Below are 27,624 nucleotides of genomic sequence, written 5' to 3' on the forward strand. Positions count from 1 at the left end.
GTGGCTACTAAGGATAGCTGGTCGTGTCGTTTCGTGGCTAGTTGGTATTCATGGATGCGGATCATTAGCTGTCTTCCTGTTTGTCCTATGTAGTGTTTTGTTCAGTCCTTGCATGGGATTTTGTACACTACATTGGTTTTGCTCATGCTGGGTATCGGGTCCTTTGTCCTGGTGAGTTGTTGCCTCTAGGAATGCCTCAGACAATCAATAAGCACATCGACCTGGACCCAATATACCGGCCACTGCAGCGGACAGCTGCAACTGACAACCAGAAGTGGCAGATACAAATCACTATAAATGCCGGAGGAAACCTCATAGAAGCGCTTCACAGGAGGCTCCCAAGGACTGATGTCACCTAGACAGGGGATGAAACGCCTGCAACACAAATTCTCAGCTCGGCGAACAGAACGACAACAACGAGCACCCGAGCTACAAATCTTCTCTCAAACTTTGTACTGTATGGCCTCTAATTCATCCTTCTTCAATGCATAGTACCCACAGCATCCTGATGAATGATATAAATCTGTTCAAACGGCTTCTATTAATTTGTCTCATGCTGAGATTGCTGATTTTTGAATCTCTCCTATTCTATCACTAACTTTCTTTTCAAGCTGAAGCTAGTGTCAAATATTTTAATCAGTGCAGAATGCTGGATGTTACTTTGTTTCATGCTTTGCCTTACAAGAACATCATCAGCCAGTGGACCTATAAAACGTTGACTCGACGGTTCTGCTCCTATGTGTTAAGCCTTAAGCTGTTCTACAGCAGTGGAACTGTTACTTCCAGAGATTCCTCGTCTGTCCTTGTTACAGGCCTTCTGCACTATAAAATTGTTGAGATAATGGTTAGGTCTCTTACTGACTATCAAACCTGATTGATCTGAGTGACAATCGATTTTTTTTTTTCTCCTCTTTACTGTCAAGGTGTTCTCATAGCTTTTCTTCAAAGTATTGCTGAGTCTGTGGCTTGGCTTTGAAGCCTTCCAAGGTTGAATTTGCTGCTCTTAAGCCTTTTGTTTTGGCCTGCCTTTGGAACTTTTCCTTTTTTAACTGTGCCCTTTGGATGCTGTTTAAACTTCAGATCCTAGCTGTAGATGTGTTCTCCTAGCTTTTTCTTACGTTTTAGGCCAGTACTGCTACCTCTCGAGATACTTGTCAGGAGTATCTTGGATTGAGTGGGTATCTACACACATGCTGTCATTTGAGGCTGCTTGCTCTTCATCCCTAAGTAAGGCTTTTAACCTTATCATGTATGATATTATTCCTTTATTTACTTCTGTGTATGGTGTGTTCAGCTGTCCACTACAATACCCAGGAGCTGTTCATTCTTCTCTCGCTCTCGTTGTAAATGATCAACCCCAGCCCTGCCTCAGTTCATCTATGGTGCAGCCGTCAACCCATGTCTTTATTATCTCAATGTTTGCCTAGTCCTGTGTGCTCTTGCCTGGCCTTCCATGATCTGCCCAAAATTCTGCTGTATCTTGCACCAAGTACTGTACCCTTCAACCTTCTTTGTTAACCTACATAAGCTCACGATTAAGCAACACTTGAGTGGGGAGAAGAGAGGAACAATAAAGAGGAGGCAAGAGTGCTCAGAATGTCAGATATGCTACCATTTCCCCAGATAGGAAGCAGAATGGTTACGTGACTGGAGTAGCAGTCTGTAGGCCTAGACTTGTGCTTTGGAGACCTGAGTTCAAATCACCTTGCTCCAAATAAGATCAGAAACAGAGTTGTTCACGTAATTACAGACCTGTTCAGACCTGTTCTCAATTCCACAAGCTGACAAAGCGGTCTACCTGCATGTAACAAAATCTGGACAACATTCACCTTTTAAGCTGCTAAGTGGCAAGTGTCATTCATACCACAGAAGTGTCAGGTAATTACTATCTAGAACAAGACAATCTAACCATCTGACTTTCAATGGAATTACCATCATTGAATCCTACTATCAAATCCAGGAGTGATAATTGACCAAAAATTTAACTGGACCAACCTACATCTTAAATGCTCGTAGCTAAAAGAGCAGATCATTGGCTGTGAAATTTGCAGTGAGGAACTTCCCTCCTGATTCCTCAAAGCCTGTCCACTTGTCTACAAAGTATAGGGCAGGAGTGCGATAGAATACTTTCCACTTGCCTAGATTGGTGCAGCATCAATAATGCTTGAGAAATGCAATACTATCCATGATAAAGTATCCTATTTGTTTGACACCCCATTCATCACCTTAAACATTAGTTCCCTCAATCACGAACACAAAGTGGTAGCAGGGTGCACCACCTGCAAGATGCAATTGTTAAAGATGCATAGGAATGCCACCATTTATACTTTATTCAAGCCATATTGTAAATATATTTGTTTCTTCTCTGTTGCTGAGTCAAATCCTGTAACTTCTCCCTACACGCACCATGTTGGCTGCAACAATTCAACAAAGCAGCTCACCACCACTTGCAGTGGTAATTTGGCAGAGGGATGAGTGGCAAATGCTGGGCTTCAGTGACACCTATATCCAGTGATGGAATTTTAAATACCACAAGCATTCTAATCTTTCATACATGTATCTGTCTGTCTGTCTATCTCAAACATTTTGTGCATATGTTATAAATATATTATTTTAATATTTCACAGCAATCTTTTGAGGTTCTACCGATAGAAAGTAGGCTGGGAGGAGGTTCATGTGAAGCACAACTATTTGCAGGTACCAGTTGGCTGAATGGCCTAATTCTACTATGTACATTGCTTTAGGTACAGTTTACTACCTCAAAAGTGATATTGGTGTTTAGGCCTTGTCACCACCAATTATGGCAGTTTTCCAGTGTATACATGAAATTTGTGTTAGCCTGTTGGATGAGTGCTTGCCAATTTCTTGAAATTTTTTCAAAAATGTATTCATTTTTGTAGAACAGGACATTGCTGGCTGGCTAGTATTTATTGCATGTCCCTAGTTGCCCTTGAAGGTGGTGGTGAGCTGCCTTCTTGAACTGCTGCAGTTGACCTACTGTGGTTGACCCACAATTTCATTGGGGAGTGAATTCCAGGATTTTGACCCCGCGACAGTGAAGGAATGCTGATCTATTTCCAAGTCAGGATGGTGAGTGACTTGGAGGAGAATTTGAAGATGGTAATGTTCCCATATATCTGCTGTCCCTGTCCTTCTAGATAGGAGCGGTCATGGGTTTGGAATGTACTTTTGAGGACCTCTAATGAATTTCTGCAGTGCATCATGTAGACAGTACATATTGCTGTTACTGAATGTTGGTGATGGAGGGGGTGGATGGAGTACCAATCAAGAAATGTACATTTTTGGAAGCATTGAATGTTCCTCCCTCCATGGACACAATTATAACTTGCTGCTTTATTTTAAAATGTCTGCACTTAAATTTACTGTCAAACTTGAAAAATATACATTTTGATGCATTGATTTTGACAGTTTTCTGCTTGGTCAGGACTTTGGGGCTACATTCAAAAGAGTAAGTAGAGGTTTATTGTTAGCAGTAACTATCTCCTAGCATTGATTTTCCATGATTTGGTGGTTAAGTTTCTCTGCCTGCATTCAGGTCTTTAACTGCTGGAAAAGCAGAGGTAGGACATCCACTTTTGGAATGGGTGGGGGGGTTTCAATTGAATAATAAAATATGGATTTTTTTTCCCAAGAATGCCAACCCTTCTTGTTTTGCTTTATGTAATATGGCTAGATTATTGTTGAAGCATTTTCTTAATACGTTAATATGGACACCAGCTTCCACTAATGTCATTAAATTGCATCTACAACTTCCTTTACAAAAAAAAGTCCACTGTTCTATCTTTTATTCTTGAATAAGTTGAAGGCTGCAGAACTGACTAGAAATTCTCTAGCTGGATTGAAACTTGGATTGGAGAATGCCTAGTGGCTTAACCAATAAAGATAATGGGTCTCTGAGTTGTACAGAAAGTCTCTGATTTGATTCCCTTGTTCCAAATGGGAATCCTGGTGTAAGTGTTGACCATCCACTGCTGGTCTAGGGAGGCTGAACACTTCCTTCGTTCTTGTTGGGTTTGCAATACAATAGTATTTGAATTTCAGCTGTGGAATCTATGGCCAACATTAATCTTCCATACCTCAAAACCCAGCACTGTCTGTTTTTAAACTTGTCTGTACGCAAATGTTCAGGGAGTAGCAACAAGCTAGCAGTAATTGGTATGGAAAACGTTGTTGTCGATCCTGGATTGTGCTAACTTGTGTTTTGTTGTTGACATTAAATTTGCTCTTTCTAGCTGTGCTTGAAGTCCGTAATATTAGTGCTAATTACTGCTTGCATTGGTGAGCGACTACGTAATCCAGGTTGGGTTCCTGTGGCTCAGTGATAGTGTCCCTACATTAAAGCCTGGAAACCTGTGTTCAAGCCCAATCTGTTCAGAGGTTGTATTAACATATCTATGAATGTTGATTAAAATACACTTACGTAGCACAGGAAATCGTATTTTATCAGTAGCTGAGATGATTGAAATAGAAGTCTCAATATGATATGGTCTCTGTTATTCATAATCTATTGGAATAGCAAATTAAACAAGAATTTATTCCTTGGTGTAGATGCTTCCCTATAATAACTGTAAATGAGATCTGTGAGCGGGAGAGGTTAACTTTATCACTGCACAGATTAGCCAAAACCTAACAGGAAAATGACTCTGAAATAACATGATTAAAATTAATTATTTTGACAAAGCACCTGAAAAGCTGATTTAATTTGTGTGTATGCTTAGTTTGTCATCAAAATAAGAGATATCAGAGACGTTTCCCGCAGTGGCACAATGGTTAGCACTGTTGCCTCACAGCGCCAGAGACCCGGATTCAATTCCCGCCTCAGGCGACTGACTGTGTGGAGTTTGCACTTTCTCCCCGTGTCTGCGTGGGTTTCCTCCGGGTCATTTAAGAAAGAGTTGGATAGAGCTCTCAAAGATAGTGGAATCAAGGGTTATGGAGATAAGGCAGAAAGAGGATACTGATGAGGCATGATCAGCCATGATCATATTGAATGGCGGTGCAGGCTTGAAGGGCTGAATGGCCTACTCCTGCACCTATTGCCTATTGTCTATTGCTCCGGTTTCCTCCCACAGTCCAAAGATGTGCAGGTCAGGTGAATTGGCCATGCTAAATTGCCCGTAGTGTTAGGTAAGGGGTAAATGTAGGGGTTGCGCTTCGGCAACCCACCTATACCCCTAGATTAGATTAGATTCCCTACAGTATGGAAACATGCCCTTCAGCCCAACATGTCCACACCGACCTTCTAAAGAGTAACCAGCCTTCCCCTATATTTACTTCTAACTAATGTACCTAACATAATGGGCAATTTAGCATGGCCAGTTCACCTGACCTGCACATCTTTGGATTGTGGGAGGAAACAGAAATTTTCATATTTACCAATTTATACAGGAGGACAATTTAAAAAGAGACTATTTGTTCAATACGCATATAGATAGATCTAAGGTGTTCCAATATATACTGATCATCCATTGACAGGAGTGATTATTGTGCCACAAACCATGTTGCAAGTAAATTTATTTTTTTAAATGCTGAGCAAATGTATACTTTTCTTTCGCATTTAAAGCTCAAATTTAACTCTAAATAAAATGTAATGCCAAACCATTTGCATCGTGGATTTACAAGATCAAAGAAAGATAGCTATAAAAAAGAAGTGTAGTAAAAACGGGTAATCAGTGCTCAAAACTTGTATATTTGTTCGTTGGTCCTATATCGAGAAACATTTGCAAGTTACATGACGTGGTAAAGTACTTTGTTGATCAGGGAGAGAGAACCTCTTTTAAGAAAAAAAATGTTTGAAATCATTGTCTCAACTATATTAATTTTTAGTTTTTGAAAATAATTTGTAATCACATAATTGGGAAATTATATTTGTAAATATGCCAGCCATTTTTTTTTGTGTGCTCCTGCAGTTACATTGGACAATATTTAGCACAAGAGCACACTGTGATAGCATTTGTTAAGAGAAGGATGGAATTAACATCTCCTGTTGATGACCTTTCATCAGCGGGTTTAACACAGATGTCATTTATTGCATTATGTTCCAAGATTGGAGCCAGAAAGGATTAGATTGAAGTTAGATAAATGCATTTGGGATAGCCTTCAGCAATGAAATTATTGGATGGTGGAACAGACTTTCATCCTGTCCTTTTGTTGCTAGGTAATTATTGTGGTTGCTCCTTTTCTGCAAGTCATTGTAGTTCATGGATGAAAGCATTTTAAAGATTCAACTTTAAATCTTATTGAAACGTTAGCCAATGTATACATTCTTATTATTTTGCACCTCACATTAGACTGCTTTAAAATCTAAGACCGAATTGACCGTACTAAAATTTAAGTTTAAATTTTGAATGGCGTTTAAGATAAAAGGGATATACTTTTTCCTGATACCTGTTTAATTTTGACTTTTAAATTGTTTTTTGACTTAATTCTTTTAGCTTCACTATATTTACTCATCTTTCTGATTTTGTTTTTTTGGCTTTCTGTCATTTGTCTGTCATTCTTATTTTCTTTCACTTTCCTCCCCCAGGAAGAGAAGTGACAGTATTAATGAGGAAAAGTTGAGCATGTACTATCTGGGATGGTTTTATTTGAGGAAATGTAGAGTACGCTAAAATAAACTCATTTCTTTTCCCAGGTAATCAAAGGTGACTTTCAACTACCTGCAATTCTTAAAGATCTGCCAGAGGTACAGTATTAGGTTGCATTGTCAACTGGATTTACAGTGATGTTTTGGATTGTTCAAATTTGTTACTATTTCTGAGGCTATGTTTAAAAGTTACAATGGCTAAAGATATCCAAACAATGGTAAATGCTAAAGAATCTGGGAAAATAATTTATCAGAAGGAGGTGACCAGTTGCATTCTTCAGTTAGCCTCATTTCATTTTGTAAATAGAAATGGTAAAATGCAAAATTCCTGTACATTTGCATGCAAAGTTGTCTCAAGAATGTTGAGGAATAAGTAAGCAACCAAAGAAATGACAAACTTTTTGAAAAAGCTGACTGCACTATAATGAAATTTTATTATAACAAAAATTATGTTGAGAACAAGATACAAAGGATGTGATTGCAATACAGATCGTGCAGATAAGATTCACCAGGATGTTCTCTAGGCTGGAGTCTTAGAGCGGTCAGTAACCAGGGGCCACAGTTTTAAGATAAAGAGCAGGAGTTTTAAAGAGGAGCTGAGGATCCATTTTTTTCACTCAACTCATCCATGCCAACCAGATATCCTACAATAATCTAGTCTCATTTGCCAGCATTCGGTCTATATCCCTCACAATCCTTTCTATTCCATTTTAAATGTTGTTATAATTGTTCCAGCCTTCTCCACTTCCTCTGGCAGTTCATTCCATACACTCCCCACCCTCACTGTGGAAAAAGTTGCCCCTTAGGTCTCTTTTAAATCTTTCCCATCTCACTTTAAACCTATGCCCTGCAGTTTTAGGCTTCGCTACCCTGGGGAAAGGAACCTTGTCTTTTTACCCTATCCTTGCTCCCTGCCTCCAGTACTCCAGGGAAAACAGCCCCAGCCGATTCAGCCTCTCCCTATAGCTCCAACCCTGGCAACATCCTTGTATATCTTTTCTGAACCATTTCAAGTTTCACAACATCTTTGCTAAAGCAGAGAGACCAGAATTGAATGTAATATTCCAAAAATGGCCTAACCAATGTCTTGTACAGCTGCATGTGAGGTCTCCATTCAGAGAACCAATAAAGGCAAGTTAATCAGGGCTCATCATAGATAGATAGATGCTTGATTACTGCTGTGCACGCTATGGTTTGAAGGGCTTTTTTGCATGCTGCAAAAATGGTATGACGTCATTCCTATCTTGTCCAGATTACATAGAAGGAAGAAGTAACAAATAGAACCAATGTCTATAATGGAACACACCTAAAAGATAGGATGAGTAAAAGTCAATTAAATTCCAAGTGAGAAAATGGAATGAAAAATTCGACTAAAGGTTGTGCTTCTCCAGATGAATAGTATTAAGTCAAATTTAAGTTTTGAATAAATTCAGTACTTTAAGGGCCAGGTAACTTTTTAAAATAAAATCGGGATGAATCTAAGGAATATAGAAAATCAACAGCACCGAAAATGAAAACAACACGCAGGGCGTGTGCAGACGACGTGGCGTAGTGTTTAGCTAAAAATAACGATTTTATTTTGTAGCAAAATGATCATAGCAGCCGGATTGTGACAGATTGGTAGAAAATACTTTTAAATTTTCAAATTTGTTACGAATGTCAGACAAAATTTGACACGAGAACATAAGTGCAGTTAGGGTAAATGATGAACACCTTCTGACGAAGAGCTAGCCTTTTAGGAGCATCTTATATGAAGTCGAAGCGCAGAGGATAATGAACAGAATTCCAGATTTTGGGACTCGGCAGCTAAAGGCAAAGTTGCCAGTGGTCAGGTGGGAATAATCTGGAATCCACAAGTGTATTGGGGCTATGAAGGGAGGGGATGCAGCGAGGCAGGAAAATCATTCTTTGACGTGTTCGACCTCGGAGTTTGCTAAGCAGCGGCCTGTGTGAGGGTGACGGTCACCTCCCGGCACAAGGCAGGAAATACGGCAAGCTCTTGTACCTGACATTGCTGCCTCAGCAAAGTGTCAGGTAACAGAGACGCATGACTTGCAGGAGGTCGGAGCAGACGAATGAAATCAATTGCTTTAAAATACAACCGCTGGCAAGCCTGAGGTCCTGCAGTTTTTTTTAGAGACGGCTGTAAAGAATGCTGCTAGTGATGAGAAAAGGGGATGTGTTGACTTCAGCATTTTCATTTAGCCAGTTTTGCAGCTGGGGTCCCTTGCTCAAACGCAGCATTCTCACTGCATACTGTACGAATTTTGGGTTCACGTATCAACTTCATAATTTGACTACTATTTCGAATAAGACTGCACCTCCCCCAAATTAAGCCAAGTGTGGTGGTAGTGTCCTATTTCGGAGCCAAATGAACTGTTCTGTTCTCACCTCAGAATGTGCTAACCACTAGGTTTGTCATAAACAGGTGTAAGAATTTAATTTTAAAAAATCTAAGTCCTGGTCATAATGTTTTTAGAGTTCAAAGGTTTATCGGCATTATTTCAGTTCCTTAATGTTTTTGATCTTATCCTATGTTTGACACTTAGTTGTTTGCATTTATTTATAATATTTTGTTTCCTCATTAATTCCAATTTTAGATGCTCCTTGTCAGCTGTTCTAGTCTAGGTTTCATTGTGGTTTTGTTTTATAGTATTGGTCCTATCTCCAAGTCTCAATCTAATTTTGTCAATTAAGCCAAAGACACTCACTCTTTTTTCTTAATTTCTTTACTTTTTGTGAGCATATATCTAGTAAGTCTTATCTGCTTGAAAGTTTCCTCTGGCTTTTTCCTCTTGTCAGATATTTGCTGCAAATTTATGCAGATTTGTTCATCTGTTATATATTTGGGAAAAATCAAAGTCAAAACTTTCCTGTCATCACATCCAGCTCTGTTTCTTTCCTTAAATTTAAAATGCAATGGTCTGGAAAGTAGTCTTGCACATGCTGTAAAAGCTCCTGTTCTTAGCAATAAAATTACTTTTACTCATGTCTGTCTTTGGATAATTAAAACCAGATAGTATTGTGGTCTGATGGTTCCTGGTTTGTTTTTATCTTTATAACTCTTCCTTTGACTCACTTCTACTCTTCTGTGATCCAAAACACATTTCTGAATAGTACCATTTCCCTTTTTTAAATTTATGTTTTGCCCTCTGTTACATATGTTTAATATTACAGTTAATATATTTTAGGGGTACAGATTATAGGTTTTAGAAATCAAATTTTAAATGTAAAATTCAGATATTTACAACTCAAAAGATATCCTTGTGTTTTCATGATAATGTCACAGTAATAAAGGTGAGAATCCTAAAGTTGCAGGTAGTCATACTTGACTAAAGAACTGGAGACTAGATATCACTGCAAAAAAAAGTTATTAACTTGGTTTCCCAGAATTAAGGAAAACTTTGGAATTAGTTAATTTGGAGACAAAGGGCAACCCCCTGTATCCATGGAATCAATTTCTGCGTTTTCAGTTTCCTGCGACTTACCGTGGCCTGAACATGTTACAGGGAACATTCCAGAAGCATGGACCAGGAGGCTACCGGGAAGGAATGTTTCCCATTTAAATGAATGAGTTTGCTTCAACTGTGGTTTTGGGCTTCCGCGGTAGGTCTTGGAACGTAACCCCCGAGGGTATGGGGAGACTATTGTAGTTAATTTGTGTTTTTACCTGGGAGTTGGCTGTGTGTGTCACCTTGAGTAAACCTTAGTGCAATTCTTTGTGTTTGAATTTATCTCTAGAATTCAGTTAGTGTGTAGCCAGCAGATAAGACTAGTTAATGTTGGAAATGCAGCTAACAAACTATATCAATGTTGGACCTTCAGTAGCTTTCCGGGTCATTGGAAGGCTAGGGATAAAATCATGCCCACACCTGTTACATTTTGGGTGTTAATGACAGTGGTTACCTGATAGAGGCAATTGACTATTTGTAGGAATTTCTGACGGTTCATTAAATTTGTTGAGAAGCAGTAGGTTAGATAAGATATGTAAATTAATGCGATTATATAACCCATGACAGTTGAGGATGGTTCACTAATACCAAAGGACATAAGCATTTGGCATTGATCTCATTAAAGTTGTGAAGACAGCATTCCACTCTCTGCTTGAAGCTCTAAGGAACTCCTCCCTGCACCTTTTTTGGTCTGTCTTGCGCCTGAAGAAAACAGTTCTTTTGAGCACAACCTAGGTGGCACTAGTTCAGTGGTTAGCACTGCTACCTTATAGCACCAGGGACCTGGATTCGGTTTCTAGGCTCGGACGACTGTCTGTGGAATTTTCACATTCTCCCCGTGTTTGCATGTGTTTCCTCTGCGTGCTCTGGTTTCCTCCCACAATCCAAAGATGTGCAGGTTAGGTGAATTGGCCATGCTAAATTGCCCACAGTGTTCAGGGGTATGTAGGTGCATTAGTCAGGAGTAAATGAGTAGGGGATTGGGTCTGAGTGGGTTAATCTTTGGCGAGTGGACTTGTTGGGCCGAAGGGTCTGTTTCCACACTGTAGGAAGTCTGTTTCTATTCTTCGAACCACCTGGCCTGCCTGGTGAGTACTGCTGTCTGACCTGAGCACAATGGGTGACTGTATTAATCACCCGTTCGAATTCTTGGACATGGAACTCATGTTGCCAGAATAAATGTTTTCGATTTACTCATCTTCATCCAAAAGTTAGTTGTCGTGTTTTTTCTCGGAACAAAACATATTTTCCTACACAAATTGATAATAAGCTAAGTATGGGGCCTCGTGACCTTAATGATCCTTGTGATTCTTCTGACCCAATTCGCTGTAACAGCAGTTAAACAAGATCTCATGCTGCACAGAGAAAGATTCCATTTGAAAGAGACACCACTTTCCATCCCACGTAAAGTCAGTGCTGGATTTCTTGTCCAACTTAGTGCCAGAAAGAGGGAGCTGATACTCGAACTCACAGTTGGAAATGGGAAACACAATTGGCAGATTTGTTTAGCATTGTGGAAAAGAACATACACAGTCCACAATAAAAGGAAGTTAACGTTGTTGCAGTTGAAGTTCTGGATGTAGTCATTGTGGTTACAGTTTGAAGTCATAACAGTTATTGGAAAATAAGGGTGTTTTATGATGTTTTAAGCCACCGGCAGGAATCACAGAAAGCTCATAATAACATGAGCAGGAGTAGGCCATCTGGCCCTTCAAGCCTGCTCTGCCATTCAGTCAGATCATGGCTGGTCTTTTCGTGGTCTCAGCTCCACTTACCCACTCTCTCACTATAACTCTTAATTCCTTTACTGTCAAAAAAATTATCTATCTTAGCTTTGAAAGCATTTACTGAGGGAAGCCTCAACTGCTTCACTGGGCAGTGTATTCCAAAGATTCGCAACCCTCTGGGTGAAGAAGTTCCTCCTCAATTCAGTCCTAAATTTGCTCCCCCTAATTTTGAGGTTATGTCCTCTTGTCCTAGTTTCACCCGCCAGTAGAAATATCCTCTCTACTACTATCCTATCTATTCCTTTCATAATTTTATATGTTTCTATAAGATCACTGTTTTAAAAAATTCTCAAGGTCAAGGACCAGGCCATAATTTTATATGTTTCTATAAGATCACCCCCTCATTTTTCTAAATTCTAATGAATATAATACCAGTCTACTCAGTCTCTCCTCATAAGCCGACCCCTTCAACTCCAGAATCAACCTAGTGAACCTCCTCTGCACTCCCTTTAGTGCCAGTACATCCTTTCTCAAGTAAGGAGACCAAAACTGCATATTGTACTCCAGGTGTGGTCTCACCAGCACCCTATGAAGCTGCACCATAATCTCCCTACTTTTCAAGTCAATTCCTTTAGCAATCTAGGACAAAATTCATTTGCCGCCTTAATTACCTATTCTATTTGCAGACCAACCTTCTGTGATTCATGCACAAGGGCACCCAGGTCTCTATGCACAGCAGTATGCTGCACATTTTTACCATTCAAGTAATAGTCCTTTTTACTGTTGTTCCGACCAAAATGGATGACTTGCACATTTATTAATGTTGTATTCAATCTGCCAGACCTTTTCCCACTCACTTAAAGTATCTATGTCCCTTTGCAAAGTTTCGCAGTCCTCTACAAAGTTTCACAGTCCTCTGCACACTTTGCTGTACCACTTATCTTCGTGTCATCCGCAAATGTAGACACACTACATGTGGTCCCCAACTCCAACTCCTGTATCTAAATTGTGAATAATTGCGGTCCCAACACTAGGCACACTACAAGTCACCGCTAACCAGAAAAACACTAATTTATCCCCACTCTTTCCTTCCTGTTAGTTAACCAATCCTGTATCTATGCTAATATATTGCCCTTAACACCTTCCATCTTTATCTAATGCACCAGCCTGGGTCACCTTGTCAAATATATTTGTAAATCTAGATACACCGCATCTACTGGGTCCACCATGCTCATAATGTCTTCATAGAATTCCAGTAGATTAGTTAAGCATGACTTCCCCTTCATGAACTAATTGCAGCAACTGCCCTATGGGACGTTTTCTATCTAGATGCCTTATTATTTGTTCCTTGATAATAGCTTCAAGCATTTTCCCCACTGCAGAAGATAAGTTAACCGGTCTATAATTCCCCATCTTTTGTCTACCTCCTTTTTAAAATAGTGGCATCACATTTGCTGTTTTCCAATCTGCTGGAGCTCTCCCAGAGTCTAGTGAATTTTGGAAAATTACCATAAGTTCATTTGCTATTTTTCCTGCCACCTCTTTTAGTAACCTCGGATGTATTCCATTAGGGCCAGGAGATTTATCTACCCTTGGCTCCATTAGTTTGCACAACACTACCTTTTTCATGATAATGATTGTTTCCAGGTCCTCACCTACCTTTGTCTGTGTCAATTGCTGGCATGTTATTTGTGTCCTCCACTGTGAAGACAGACACAAAATACCTGGCCTTGGCCATTTTCTCATATCCCATTACCAAATTCCCCTTCTCATGCTGGAGCTATGAAATCCAAAGTCATTAGGCAAATTTTTAAAAATGGAGATTACATAATCAGAAGCTAAAGGAAAGACCCTCACAAAATCTTACATGTTGGTGAATAGCTGGAACACTGAAGAGATATCCATGAACTCCAGAGAACGATGAGTTGGCCCCAGGAAAAATGAAAGGATCTCGAAAGATTTCATTGGTTAAAGGACTTTTTTGGGGATAAATAGGAAATAGAATTGAGTTTATGACATTAGACCTTATTAGCTACAGTGGTTAATTTGTTTAATTCTTTTTTATATACAATAAAGCTTGTTGTTTGCTTAAACATAAAATCATCTTGCATATTTCTATTGGTTATTTGCTGTTTGTTTGATGTCTTTTAAAAATTAACTGTTCCTCACAGGATTGTAGGGCCATGTCTTATATCTTTAAGTTCTTTGCCAGTAATGAATCTCTGATTGTTACTTCCATTCTTCCTTGTTTTCTCTACTTGATTCACCCTGAATATTTTGTAACCAGGATTTCTTAGGCCTTGCAGAGATGTGATAGTGAATTGTTGCCGGACTAGTAATCTGGAGGCACATAATGCTCTGGGATCCCAGACTGAAATTCCAACACAGCAGATAGCAGTGTTTGATTTTTCTAAAAATCTGGAATCAAAAATCTAATGATGAATATGAAACCATTATTGATTGTCATTAAAAATCCATTTGGTTTACTAATGTACTTTTAGGAAAGGAAATCTGCCCTACATGTGACTTCAGACCCACAATGTGTTTGACAATAAAATGCCAGCTGCCCTCTGCCATTCTGATTTCCAGCATTCACAGTTCTTTGGGTTTTTTGCATTCTGAAATGGCCAAGCAAGCCATTCAGATGTATCAACCAGTAAAAGCCTGGTTAAATGGACAGAGCACCTGGCATCAACTTAGATGCTGGAAATGAATTGAGCAGAAACTGAACTGGACTAATCATCTAAATACTGTGGTTATTAGAATAAATCACGTGCAAGGAATCCTGCAGTGACTGAGTCATATTCTGACTCCCCAAAGACTGTCTACCATCTACAAGGTGCAAGTCAGGAGAATGATGGAATACTCCCACTTGCCTGGATGATTGTAACTCCATCAACACTCTAGAAGCTTTACAGCATCCAGGACAAAGCAGACCACTTGACTAGCATCACATCCGCAAACATTCACTCCCTTCACTATTGACTCACAAGAACAGCAGTGTTTGCCATCTACAAGACGCACTGCAACAACATACCAAAACTTCTTAGGCAGCACTCTCTCGATAAATGACTGCTACTGTCTAGAAAGACAAGGGCATTAGATACACAGGAGAGCCACTGCCACTACCTGTAAGTCACCCCCCCCTCACAACTCCGACTTGGAAATATATCACCATTCCTTAAGTGTCATTGGGAATAAATCCTGAAACGTTCTCCCTAAAGCATTGTGGGTGTGCTGATTCCATGAATGCAGCTTACCACCACCTTCTCATGGTTAACTACGAATGCCAATCAATGCTTGCCCAGCTAGCAAAGGCAACATCATGATTTTTTAAAAAAATTACTTCTGCCCAAAAGCAAGCCCGAACTGCCTTAATCCTAAAGTGTTCCTTCTAATTCATTAATTTTATTCAATATATACTTTTTCTACTTTAATGTTCTTTCTGTTTGATAATCTCTCACTTTTTAAAATCATTTTTCTTTTCATTTTTTTCAAAATCCTTCCTGTATCCTTTTTCTCATGTGTTTTAAGTTGTTTCATCAGCATTTTAATAAACCATCTTCCACAGCAATAATCACACTAACAATGAAAGTTCCTATTCATACAAATAAAAGCAAAATACTACAGGTGCTGCAAATCTGAAATAAAAATAAAAATGCCTGAGAAACTCAGCAGATTTGGCAGCATCTGTGGAAAAACAGCTAATGTTTTGATTCTAGTAGGACCTTTATTCATACAAAGCCAGCTTATCCTATATGTGTAACTTATGTCTCAGAGCTTGGCATAGAACATTTTATCAATGTCAGTCAGACCTGATTTTCACTTTCTGCAGTGCTATTTTTTGCTGTATTATTTAAATGACATTGTCTTTTTTTTTGCATTAAAAGAATAGGACACTTGACATTGATCAGTCTTAAAAACAATTCATTCTGTACTTTAAATTTAACTTTCTCTTCCAATAGTTGCACTTATGTGATTATTTCAATTAAAAAATCATATTCTTTTTATGAAAATGACAAATTATAATTTGGAATATGTAAATTAAAGTAATATGCAGTCCTGTCGCCACCCCTTTTGGTTGAGGATATCAAATTTTAAAATTTGTTTTCTAATAAATGCTGCTAATTATTATTTTTCTGTTTTGTACTGGGTATGTACTGTGTTTTGGGGGAACAGAAATGAACAAATATGCCATTAACATATGTTTTTGAATCCTGACTTTAGTGATTGTAATGAGGTCAGCCAGATGGACCTTTACAGAAAATGAGTTCCATGATTGGCGCTGTTAATCTTGGCAGCATCTGACGAGCAGCAAAATCGACGTTTCGGGCAAAAGCCCTTCATCAGGAATAAAGCTTTATTCCTGATGGGCTTTTGTCCGAAACGTCGATTTTGCTGCTCTTCGGATGCTGCCTGAATTGCTGTGCTCTTTCAGCACCACTGATCCAGAATCTGGTTTCCAGCATCTGCAGTCATTGTTTTACCCCGCAGTTAATCTTGTCCAGTCAGGGAGCACTAGCTGACAGATACCTGCTATAGGAAGGATGTTGGGAAATTTGAAAGGGTTCAGAAAGTTGGAGGGTTTGAGCTTTAGGGAGAGGTTGAATATGCTGGGGCTATTTTCTCTGGAGCATCGGAGGCTGAGGCATGACCTTTTAGAGATTTATAAAATTATGAGGGGCATGGATAGAGTAAATAGATAAGGTCTTTTCCCTGGGGTGTGGGTCCAAAGCTAGAAGGCATAGGTTTAAGTGAGAGGGCAAAGATTTAAAAGGGACCTTAGAGGCAAATTTTCACGCAGAAGGTATTGCATGTATGGAACAAGCTGCCAGAGGAAGTGGTGGAAGCTGGCACAATTATAGCATTTAAAAGGCATCTGGATGGATACATGAAGAATAAGAAGGGTTTAGAGGGCTTTGGGCCAAATGCTGGCAAATGAAACTAGATTTATTTAGAACATCTGTCAGCATGGGCAAGTTGGACCGAAGGGTCTGTTTCCGTGCTGTACATCTCTATGACTCTATATAAACAGGTGTGTATGCGGTTTTGTGAATTCTGAGAGCTGGCTCTGAGGAAGCTGGATGAGTGTAAATAAAGGGATGCCAGCCTCTGGAGCTATTTCAGTGGTGACGAGAGAAAAATGTGCTCCTGAAGAAATTCGCTCACAACAGTCATCTTTGAGGTGGGGTAAGGATTTCTGGTATCATGCCATTACTTGGGAATCTTGACTCGTTCAATCCTGCTGATAATGACTCAGCCCAGTTTGTGAAAATAATGAGTTTGTTTCCTTGTAAATGACATTCGACAGATGAAAAACAATCAGTAATTCTCCTGACAGCTTGTGGACCTGCAGCTTTTTTGTTTGGTTTTCGGAGGTAAACTTTCCCTGAGGCACCAGATACTAAAATCTTTCAAGAGTTAGAGTGGAAGATATACAGCTTGGAAACAGACCCTTCAATCCAACTCATCCATGCTGACCAGATATCCTAAATTAATCTAGCCCCATTTGCCAGCACTTGACCCATATCCCTCTAAACTCTTCCTCGTCATATACCCATCCAGCTACCTTTAAAATGCTGTAATTGGTAAACCGCTTTTTGCAGCTGGAAAAATAGCCAATCCCTCAAATAGAGGGTTTATACGCAAAGCTGGCAAGGGGGCTGCCCTTCATAAAGTTGGACGTGAACCATGCATACTTGGAATTGCATTTAGATGAGGATTCCCAGAAGCATGCCGCAATTAATACAAATAAATGTTTGTACCAATATATGAGACTGCGATTTGCGGTATCATCAGCCTGTGCCATTCTTCAGACAATGGGGAACATTTTACAAGGTATACCCCAGGTTGCCATTTATCTAGTTAACGTCCTATTAACAGGGAAGACCAATAAGGAGCACTTGGAGAACTTGGACATAGCCCTTAGACATTTCTCCCAGGTGGGCAAAGACTGTAGGAGGGAAACATGTGTTCCAGGTACTTCAAGTGACTTGTACTACATAGTCAACAAAACCAGGATACACCCATTGGAAGATAAAGTGAAAGTAATCAAAGGTGCCCTGGCTGTCATGTCAGTACCGACCTTAGGTCTTTCCTTTAGCTGGTGAACTATTATGGAAAGATTGTACATAATCTGGTGACCTCTTTCCTGGCACTTCTGCATCAACACTTCAGGAAAGGTCAGCCTTGGAAATGGTCACGTAGCCAAGCCATAGCTTTCAGGGAAGTGAAGAAACAGCTATCATTGTCTAAAATGTTGGCACACTATGATCCCAAGTGAGATCTGGTATTGACATGCAATGCCTCCTCATCTGGCGCTGGAGTAGTGTTAGCTCACAAGTGGCCCAATGGAGAGGAATGCCCAATAGTTTATGTATCCAGCATAAATGCGCCCAGATAGGAAAGGAAGGTTTTTCATGGTCATAGTTGAAGTCAGAAAGTTCCACCAGTAACTTTACAGAAGCACATTTATAATAATAGCGGACCACAAAGACGTGTTAGTTCTACTTAAAGAGGACAAGGCAGAGCCACCCATAGCTTCAGGCCAAATGCTGAATGTAAGGCACCACTAAGTAAGAGAGACAGACAGTTTACTTCAGGGAATGAAGTTTGACATTTGAAATGAACTACTGGAGTGGCCCTGCATGGGTAAGAGGCATAGTTGACATGAGGTCAGGTCCAGTGACTTATAAAGTTCAGGTATGTGTGGTGGTCCTGAACAAGCACGTGGACCACATGAAAGCTGTAACACGGTAGCAAACTGTGCAGGAGCCTTGTTCCTCTACTGCCTTTCCGCACCTATTCTGGAACCTGTGGGCTCTTTCTCTGTCAAGCGTTGAAATAACTTAGAATCTGAAATGGACACAGCAGATGTTGCTGCCTTGACACCTCTGCCACCTGGAGAGGAGATTGAATTTCTTCTGAGATGCTCCAGGTACAAGAGGTGAGCTGCTGTGCTTTACACACCACCCATATCAGAAGCAGAGGTGGAGGAACCTAACCCTGTGCTAAAACTCCCTCGGAGGATCTACAAAAAAAAGAACGGCCTAGGTCTTCAGACTCCAAGGGAAGGGATGTAGCAATTGTAAGGATGTCAGCCAGGTGGACCTCATCGAATCTGAGTTCCCTGATTGGGGTTGTTAGTCTGGTCCAATCAGGGACCCCGAGCTGATGGGTATAAACAGGAATGTCAGGTTCTGCTTACTCTGAGAGCTGGCTCTGAAAGCTGGGTCAGTGTCAAGAACTCTTCATGTGTAAATAAAGAGTGACTTGGTGACAGGATACCAGCCTCTGAGGAGTTATTTCACTAACCAATTTTAATACTGACTCAGGAGGCACATTAGTATAATTTATATTATATTTGAATACCAAAGTCTTCACTTGTTTTTGTGCTTTCTTTATGTTTTGACTTGGTTCTATTGTTGGAAATAAATTTCTGACTGCTTGTTTGGGGAATTATTAATGTTCCTTAATCTCAATACTAAGAATCTTATCTCATGATATCTTATCTCTCTCTCGCTTAGTGGTGCTAGCTCTAGCCATTGTCTATAATGCAGTAACTGCCATTAGGTCTCTCCCAATACTCCTGCATTACAGCATCCTGTATTGACGCTTCTTCTATTTCTATTATTTTCACTCATGAGAACTTCTATCTAGAACTTGCATGAAATGCTAGCCTAGATAATTTTTTCATAAATTCCTGATGAAGAACTTATGCCCAAAACATTGATTCTCCTCCTCGGATGCTGCCTGACCTGCTGTGCTTTTCCAGCACCCCACATTCAACTCTGATCTGCAACATCTACAGTCCTCACTTTCTCCTAGACACTCTTCATGTATTATTAAATGCACCATGAAAGATGTGTACTGTTGTGTACAAAACCAGTGGCTAGCTAGCTTTTTAACATACAGGCATGTGTTTAGAACATTGCCAGTGAATTAACATTTGCAACTTGTAAATTGGTTGTTATTGTGAAATATCAAGTAGTTACCTTTTGAAAAGACTTGAGGTATTAGAAATACTGTGAATCTCAAAGCTCTAACAATAATAGTAGGCTGACAGTGTTAGTCTTGAGGGGTCTTATTATCTGGGCCTTTGAAAAAGTGAAGGGAGTGCAGTATTAAACTTTAGCTGTGAGTTTTGGGTTACAAAGTTAGTAGCTTCAATAACTCAAGTAAGTCTAAGAAGTGTTTCCACCTTTGATTATAATGATAAATGTGTGTAATAAAATATGAATTTAAACTAGTCACTACTAAGATATCGAAGCACCTGAAGAAATATTTGGATAGAAACCAGGCTAAATATTAAAGGAATGCTGAAGATTTGTTTTTGAGGAATGAAATCCAGTAAGGCAACCTCTACCAGCTAGAAGATACATTAGAACGCCATCACCAACAAAACCAGCTCAAGCACACTTGTAGTTTTATTGCCATTTCTTCACTGTTTCTGGGCCAAAATCATGGAAAGCCTTTCCTAACTGCATTGAGAGTGTAACTATGCACCAAGGACTGTAGCCATTCAAGGAGGCAGCTCACCACCTTGTAGGAACAATTATGGATGGGAAATAAATGCTGGCCAAGCCAGCAATGTCTGCATCCTGTGAACAAATAAAAAATAATCTTTATTACACAGGGTCTTGGTGAGATCACATAGAGTCATAGAGATGTACAGCATGGAAACAGACCCTTCAGTCCAACCTGTCCACGCCGACCAGATGTCCCAACCCAATCTAGTCCCATCTGCCAGCACCCGGCCCGTATCCCTCCCAACCCTTCCTATTCATATACCCATTCAAATGCCTCTTAAATGTTGCAATTGTACCAGCCTCCACCACATCCTCTGGAAGCTCATTCCATACATGTACCACCCTGTGCAAGAAAAAGTTGCCCGTTAGGCCTCTTTTATGTCTTTCCCCTCTCACCCTAAACCTATGCCCTCTAGTCCTGGACTCCTCGATCACAGGGAAACGACTTTATCCTATCCATGCCCCTTATAATTTTGTAAACCACTCTAAGGTCACCCCTCAGCCTCCGACGCTCCAGGGAAAACAGCCCCAGCCTGCTCAGCCTCTCCCTATGGCTCAAATCCTCCAACCCTGGCAACATCCTTGTTAATCTTTTCTGAACCCTTTCAAGTTTCACAACATATTTCCGATAGGAAGGAGATCAGAATTGCATGCAATATTCCAACAGTGGCCTAACCAATGTCCTGTACGACCGCAACATGACCTCCCAACTCCTGTACTCAATACTCTGACCAACAAAGGAAAACATACCAAACGCCGCCTTCACTATCCTATCTACCTGCATCTCCACGTTCAAGGAGCTATGAACCTGCACTCCAACACTCCCTAGGATCATACCATTTAGTGTATAAGTCCTGCTAAGATTTGCTTTCCCAAAATGCAGCACCTCTCATTTATCTGAATTAAACTCCATCTGCCACTTCTCAGCCCATCTGGTCCAGATCCTGTTGTAATTTGAGGTAACCCTCTTTGCTGTCCACTACACCTCCAATTTTGGTGTCATCTGCAAACTTATTAACTGTACCTCTTATGCTCACATCCAAATCATTTATGTAAATGACAAAAAGTAGAGGACCCAGCACCGATCCTTCTGGCACTCCACTGGTCACAATCCTTCAGTCTGAAAAGCAACCCTCCACCACCACCCTCTGTCTTCTACCTTTGAGCCAGATTTGTATCCAAACGGCTAGTTCTCCCTGTATTCCATGAGATCTAACCGTGCTAATCAGTCTCCCATGGGGAACCTTATTGAATGCCTTACTGAAGTCCATATAGATCACATCCACTGCTCTGCCCTCATCAATCTTTTTTGTTACTTCTTGAAAAAACTCAACCAAGTTTGTGAGACATGATTTCCCACGCACAAAGCTATGTTGACTATCTCTAATCAGTCTTTGCCGTTCCAAAAACATGTACATTCTGTCCATCAGGATTCCTTCCAACAACTGAGGTCAGGCTCACCGGTCTATAGGTCCCTGGCTTGTCTTTACTGCCCTTCTTAAACAGTGGTACCACATTTGCCAACCTCCAGTCTTCCGGCACCTCCCCTGTGACTATTGATACAAATATCTCAGCAAGAGGCCCAGCAATCACTTCTCTGGCTTCCCACAGAGTTCTCGGGTGTACCTGATCAGGCCCTAGGGATTTATCCACCTTTACCCATTTCACGACATCCAGCACTTCCTCCTCTGTAATCTGGACATTTTGCAAGATGTCACCATCTATTTCCCTACAGTCGATATCTTCCATACCCCTTTCCACAGTAAATACTGATGCAAAATATTCATTCAGTATCTCCCCCATTTTCTGTGGCTCCACACAAAGGCCTCCTTTCTGATCTTTGAGGAGCCCTATTCTCTCCCTAGTTACCCTTTTGTCCTTATTTTATTTGTAAAAGCCCTTTGGATTCTCCTTAATTCTAATTGCCAAAGCTATCTCATGTCCCCTTTTTGCCCTCCTGATTTCCCTCTTAAGTATACTTCTACTTTCGTTATACTCTTGTAAGGATTCACTCGATCTATCCTGTCTATACCTGACATATGCTTCCTCCTGGTTTTTTAACCAAACCCTCAATTTCTTTAGTCATCCAGCATTCCCTATACCTACCAGCCATCCCTTTCACCCTGACAGGAATATACTTTCTCTGGATTCTTGTTATCTTATTTCTGAAGGTTTCCCATTTTCCAGCCGTCCCTTTACCTGTGAATATCTGCCTCCAATCAGCTTTCAAAAGTTCTTGCCTTAATACCGTCAAAATTGGCCTTTCTCCAATTAAGAACTTCAATTTTTAGACCTGGTCTATCCTTTTCCATCATTATTTTAAAACAAATAGAATTATGGTCGCTGGCCCCAAAGTGCTCCCCCACTGACACCTCAGTCACCTGCCCTGCCTTATTTCCCAAGAGTAGGTCAGGTTTTGCACCTTCTCTAGTTGGAACATCCACATACTGAATCAGAAAATTGCCTTGTACGCACTTAAGAAATTCCTCTCTGAGAAACGAAGCTCACTCACTTCAATAATTTCAATCCAAGACAAGATCTGAAGCAGTAGTATCGTTTATTATGCTCTTGCAAGAGGGGTGTGGTGTCTACTATTTACAAGGTAGTCACACACACACCAAGTTTAACGAGTACACAATATTTATGTAATTCGTTTCTCTTCCCTCCTCCCATTGCTTCTCCCCTGTTTACATTTCCCACTACTCTGAGCCTGACGCCCGCTACTCTTGTTTGTCTCTGAATTCATCCAGCCTTGTCTATGACAAAATGCTTATTTCTGGCCTCACAAGGCCGTTTGACCACATCCCTCTGTGGTCTTAATGTTATATATCCTTCTTCACTACCATCTGTTTGCCTTGCTCACCAAAGCAACATTTCCTTTTTATTCTTTGCCCATACTGGGCCTTGTGACCTCTTGATTGTGCTTTGTTCTTGTTTTTGCAAAAGCAGGAAACAAATGCTTATTACTATTGTTTGTACAAGCATATCTAGCTTAACCCCCTCCCCTCACAGCACCTTATCTATTTGTCTGTAACATCTACCATTGTTTGCAGGCACATTTCATTCTTGTATGCACATTTTAGCTAATACAAAAACAATTATATATTTCCTTCACATAGTTTTCATTCTTGTTAACTCAGCTCTTGGATGAACAATTATATACTGGTGTCAGTTCCTTTACCGTACATAAGCAATTATGATTGCAGAAGTAACACTGCTTTACCTATATCCCACACTCTCCATCTAAACCCTTAACACTACGGCAGTCCCAGTCGATGTTTGGAAAGTTAAAATCCCCTACCATAACTGCCCTATTATTCTTACAAATAGCTAAGATCTCCTTACAAGTTTGTTTCTCAATTTCCCTCTGACTATTAGGAGGTCTATAATACAATCCCAATAAAGTGATCGTCCCTTTCTTATTTCTCACTTCCAGTTTCTGGTATTGAGACTGGCTCTAATGCAACGAGGGGTATGTCGGCTTCCAAGAGATCACCTATTGCTGTGGTTCTGTTCGCGGAGCTGGAAGTTTTTGTTGCAAACGTTTCGTCCCCTGTCTAGGTGACATCCTCAGTGCTTGGGAGCCTCCTGTGAAGTGCTTCTGTGGTGTTTCCTCTGGCATTTATAGTGGCCTGTCCCTGCCGCTTCCGGTTGTTAGTTTCAGCTGTCCGCTGTAGTGGCTGGTATATTGGATCCAGGTCTATGTGTTTGTTGATGGAGTTTGTGGATGAGTGCCAAGCTTCTAGGAATTCCCTGGCTGTTCTTTGTTTCGCTTGCCCTATAATGGTAGTGTTGTCCCAGTCCCAGATCACCTATGTTAGGGGATTCTGTAGTCTGAGGTACAGACAGATGTTTCTGTGGCCAGCAGAGAAAAAGCAGAATGTTGTGTTGCTTCCCTGGTGCCAGGATCAAGGATGTCTCAGAGAGGGTGCAGAATGTTCTCACAGGGGAAAGGGGCCAGCAAGAGGTCATTGTCCACATTGGAACCAACGATATAGGAAGGGAAAAGGTTGAGGTTCTGAAGGGAGATTAGAGAGAGTTAGGCAGAAATTTAAAAAGGAGGTCCTCAAGGGTAGTAATATCTGGATTACTCCCAGTGCTATGAGCTAGTGAGGGCAGGAATAGGAGGATAGAGCAGATGAATGCATTTATTCCTGCATTTGAGGAACCTTTTACAAGCATCTTAACTGATTTTGTTTTAGGTAGGGGTCCTAACACAAAGTGGTAAATTAAACTGCATTTATTTCAATGCAAGGGGCCTAACAGGGAAGGCAGATGAACTCAGGGCATGGTTAGGAACATGGAACTGGGATATCATAGCAATTACAGAAACATGGCTCAGGGATGGGCAGGATTGGCAGCTTAATGTTCCAGGATACAAGTGCTACAGGAAGGATAGAAAGGGAGGCAAGAGAGGAGGGGGAGTAGCATTTTTGATAAGGGATAGCATTACAGCTGTGCTGAGGGAGGATATTCCCGGAAATACATCCAGGGAAGTTATTTGGGTGGAATCTTGAATACTGTATAAAGCTTTAGCCTGCTATTTTAAAAAGGTCATAATTGCATTAGAACCATTTCAGAAGAAGTTCACTTGATTGATTCCTGGGATCAAGGTTTATGTTATGAGGAATGTTTGGACATTTGAACCTGTATCTAGCAAAAATATAAGATCTTTAGGAGCCTTGACAATGTGGCAGCTGAAAGAATACTTCCTCTTTTGTGAGAGACTAGAACCAGCGAGTTTTGAGAAGATTTAGAGCTCAGGTTGAGGTTCTGGATGTAGGATGGCTCGGTGAACTAGAAGGTTCAGTTACAGACGTTTTGTCACCAAACTAGGTAACATTATCAGTGAGCCTTTGGATGAAGCACTGTGGTATGGCCGACTTTTTATTTGTGTTTAGGTTTCCTTGGGTTGGTGATGTCATTTCCAGTTCTTTTTCTCAGTGGGTTATAAATGGGATCCAAGTCAATGTGTTTGTTGACGTGACCCACTCTCACTAGTATCTTTACATACTGATGAGGAAGGACACCAGTTCGACTGGGACAACACATCCACCCTAGGACAAGCCAACAGAGACATGCACGAGAATTCCTAGAAGCATGGCATTCCAACCAGAACTTTATCAACAAACACATTGACTTGGATTCCGTTTACCACCCCCTGAGAAAAACAACTGGAAATGTCATCACCACAGGAAATGATGTCACCAACCCAAGCAAACCTAAACGCATAAATAAAATGTGGGATATACCACCAGTGCTTCATCCAGCGGCTCAGTGATGATGTTACCTAGTATGGTGACAAAACATCTGAAACCAAACCTTCCACCTCAGCGAGCAAACCTACATCCAGACTAGAACCAATTTAAAAATAATGAGTTTCTCATTAAAGATGGTGAGGAGGAGAATTTGCTTCCCTCAGACCGTCAGGAGTCCGTGGAATTCTTCCCTAGGGAGCAGTGCAGGCAGGGTCATTGAGTGTTTTGACAGCAGAAATAGATAAGTTCATTGACTAGCAAGGGAATAAAAAGTTATCAAGGTATGTAAAAAGTGGAATTATTCTGCACTTGGATTAGCCATCATTAGAGCAGATTTGAGAGGTAGAATGACCTATATGTAATTCAAATATTGTGTGTGGCATTTGATATTGTAACTCTGAAGGATCACAATTCAAAGCTGAAGAGTGCAGTGTCTAAAGAACAGATGATTAGGATAAAATAAGGAGTTTATCAATAGACCAGAACATTTGCCTATAGGATGAGCTTTTGCTGACCTTCCTGTATTCTGTTGATAACCAAAATCATTTTCCGGTTTTGGAGCAGAAACTCTGGTTAAGTCTTTAAAGACAAAAGTGAATGTGAAATAGGTTATTCGCTTATCGTTAAATTGAAAATTCAGCATTATTGCCGCCACTAGTTTGCATTAAAATGACTTTATGAAAATTAAATAAATGTTGGCATATCCTTGATATGACACCTAATACTTAAAATGCGTTTGTGCCACATTGTTAATGCATGTTTTGGTCATAAAGCTGCTCTTACTGATATAGAAGGTACTTTACTTCAGAACAGGTTTAGCACAGCAGTAAACAAAAAAAAAATGGCAGTTGGAGAAAGTAATAAATTAACAAAGCTGCTCAAGGTAAAGCATAATTTGTCTAATAGGTGGAATTGCTGATCTAAAACTAATAGGCTGCATTATGTTACCATTGTAGCTTGTCTTCTATACTTAATCAGTTAAGAAAAACATAATAGCAACATTGTATAAGAAGTCGAAGGAGAAAATTGGCACTGAGCTAAACTTTGTGAGTATCTTAAAATATCCCAACACTCCAGCCCAAAACCAGAGAGGTGACATTAGGGCTGGAGTGAACTAAATAAAGATTTTAATATTCCCCCAAAGTTTAGTTTTGGAAAATTGTTTTTTACACTAGATGCAGCAGTCATAGTGCAACTCCAAAGAGTAGAAAGTGGAAGATACTGGCTGAAAAGGACTGAAAGGCAGTAGTCACGCACATAAAATATAGAGATTTAATATATATTGGATTCAAAATGATCAGTGTGGTAATGGCAAGTTTATGCAATATTAATGATATATTTGACTTCTAGCAAATTAGTTCATTTTTTCCATCACAATTAAGTAGTCCTTAACTGCCTTCTAGAAAATGGCAGTGAGCTTCTTTGATGAATGCAGTTGTGTGGCATGCTGAGTTATTTCAGAGAGCGGCACAGTTTCAGGAAGTTTGGAGTCACATATAAGCTAGACGGTTTTAAAGATTGCAAATATCCTCCCTTAAAGGATGAGTGAACCTAATGAATTTTCACAGCAATGCATTAGTTTCATGGTCACCAAAAGAGATTCTATCTTTTTTTTCCCAGATTTCCAGGTATCAGTGTGAGAAACAAAGCTCACACACTTCAATAATTGCAGTCCGAGACAAAATCTGAATCAGTAGTGTCCTTTATTTTACTCTTGCAAGAGGGTGTGATGTCCGGTGTCTACAAGGCAAGGGACACACACACCAAATTCAATGAATACACAATATTTATATAATTTGTTTTTTTTTCATTGCTCCTCCCCTGTTTATATCTTCCACTTCCCTAAGATCGGCACCCATTACTCCTGTTTATCTCTTGCCTTATCCGGCCTTATCTGTGACAAAATGCTTATTTCTGGCCTCACAAGGCCGTTTGACCTCATCCCGCTGTAGGTCATTGTTAGGCATATTCTTTCTTCACCATTATCTACTCTCTCCACCTGTACCTTCTCCTGATCCTTATGACCCTTTTAATTGGGGTTTGTTCCTGTGT

The 27,624-nt window shown here is 40.2% G+C and overlaps 1 protein-coding gene across 4 annotated transcripts in view; it reads left to right on the forward strand.

The window, feature by feature from the left end:
- The window catches only part of LOC122564056 (protein-tyrosine sulfotransferase 1-like), a 74,889-nt gene that overhangs the window by 35,925 nt on the left and 11,340 nt on the right, over window positions 1-27,624 (forward strand). For 2 of the 4 annotated variants that reach the window (XM_043718531.1, XM_043718533.1), the window contains exons 4-5: window positions 2,628-2,697; window positions 6,656-6,706. The exons of 1 other annotated variant lie outside the window; for it this stretch is intronic. In XM_043718531.1, the coding sequence (XP_043574466.1) occupies window positions 2,628-2,697; window positions 6,656-6,669 (84 nt within the window). In that variant the 3' untranslated portion in view covers window positions 6,670-6,706. The remainder of the gene's footprint in view (window positions 1-2,627; window positions 2,698-6,655; window positions 6,707-27,624) is intronic. One more of the 4 variants, XM_043718534.1, reaches the window with a different exon arrangement.

This window comes from Chiloscyllium plagiosum, chromosome 28 (assembly GCF_004010195.1).
Source record: "Chiloscyllium plagiosum isolate BGI_BamShark_2017 chromosome 28, ASM401019v2, whole genome shotgun sequence".
Classification (NCBI taxonomy): domain Eukaryota; kingdom Metazoa; phylum Chordata; class Chondrichthyes; order Orectolobiformes; family Hemiscylliidae; genus Chiloscyllium; species Chiloscyllium plagiosum.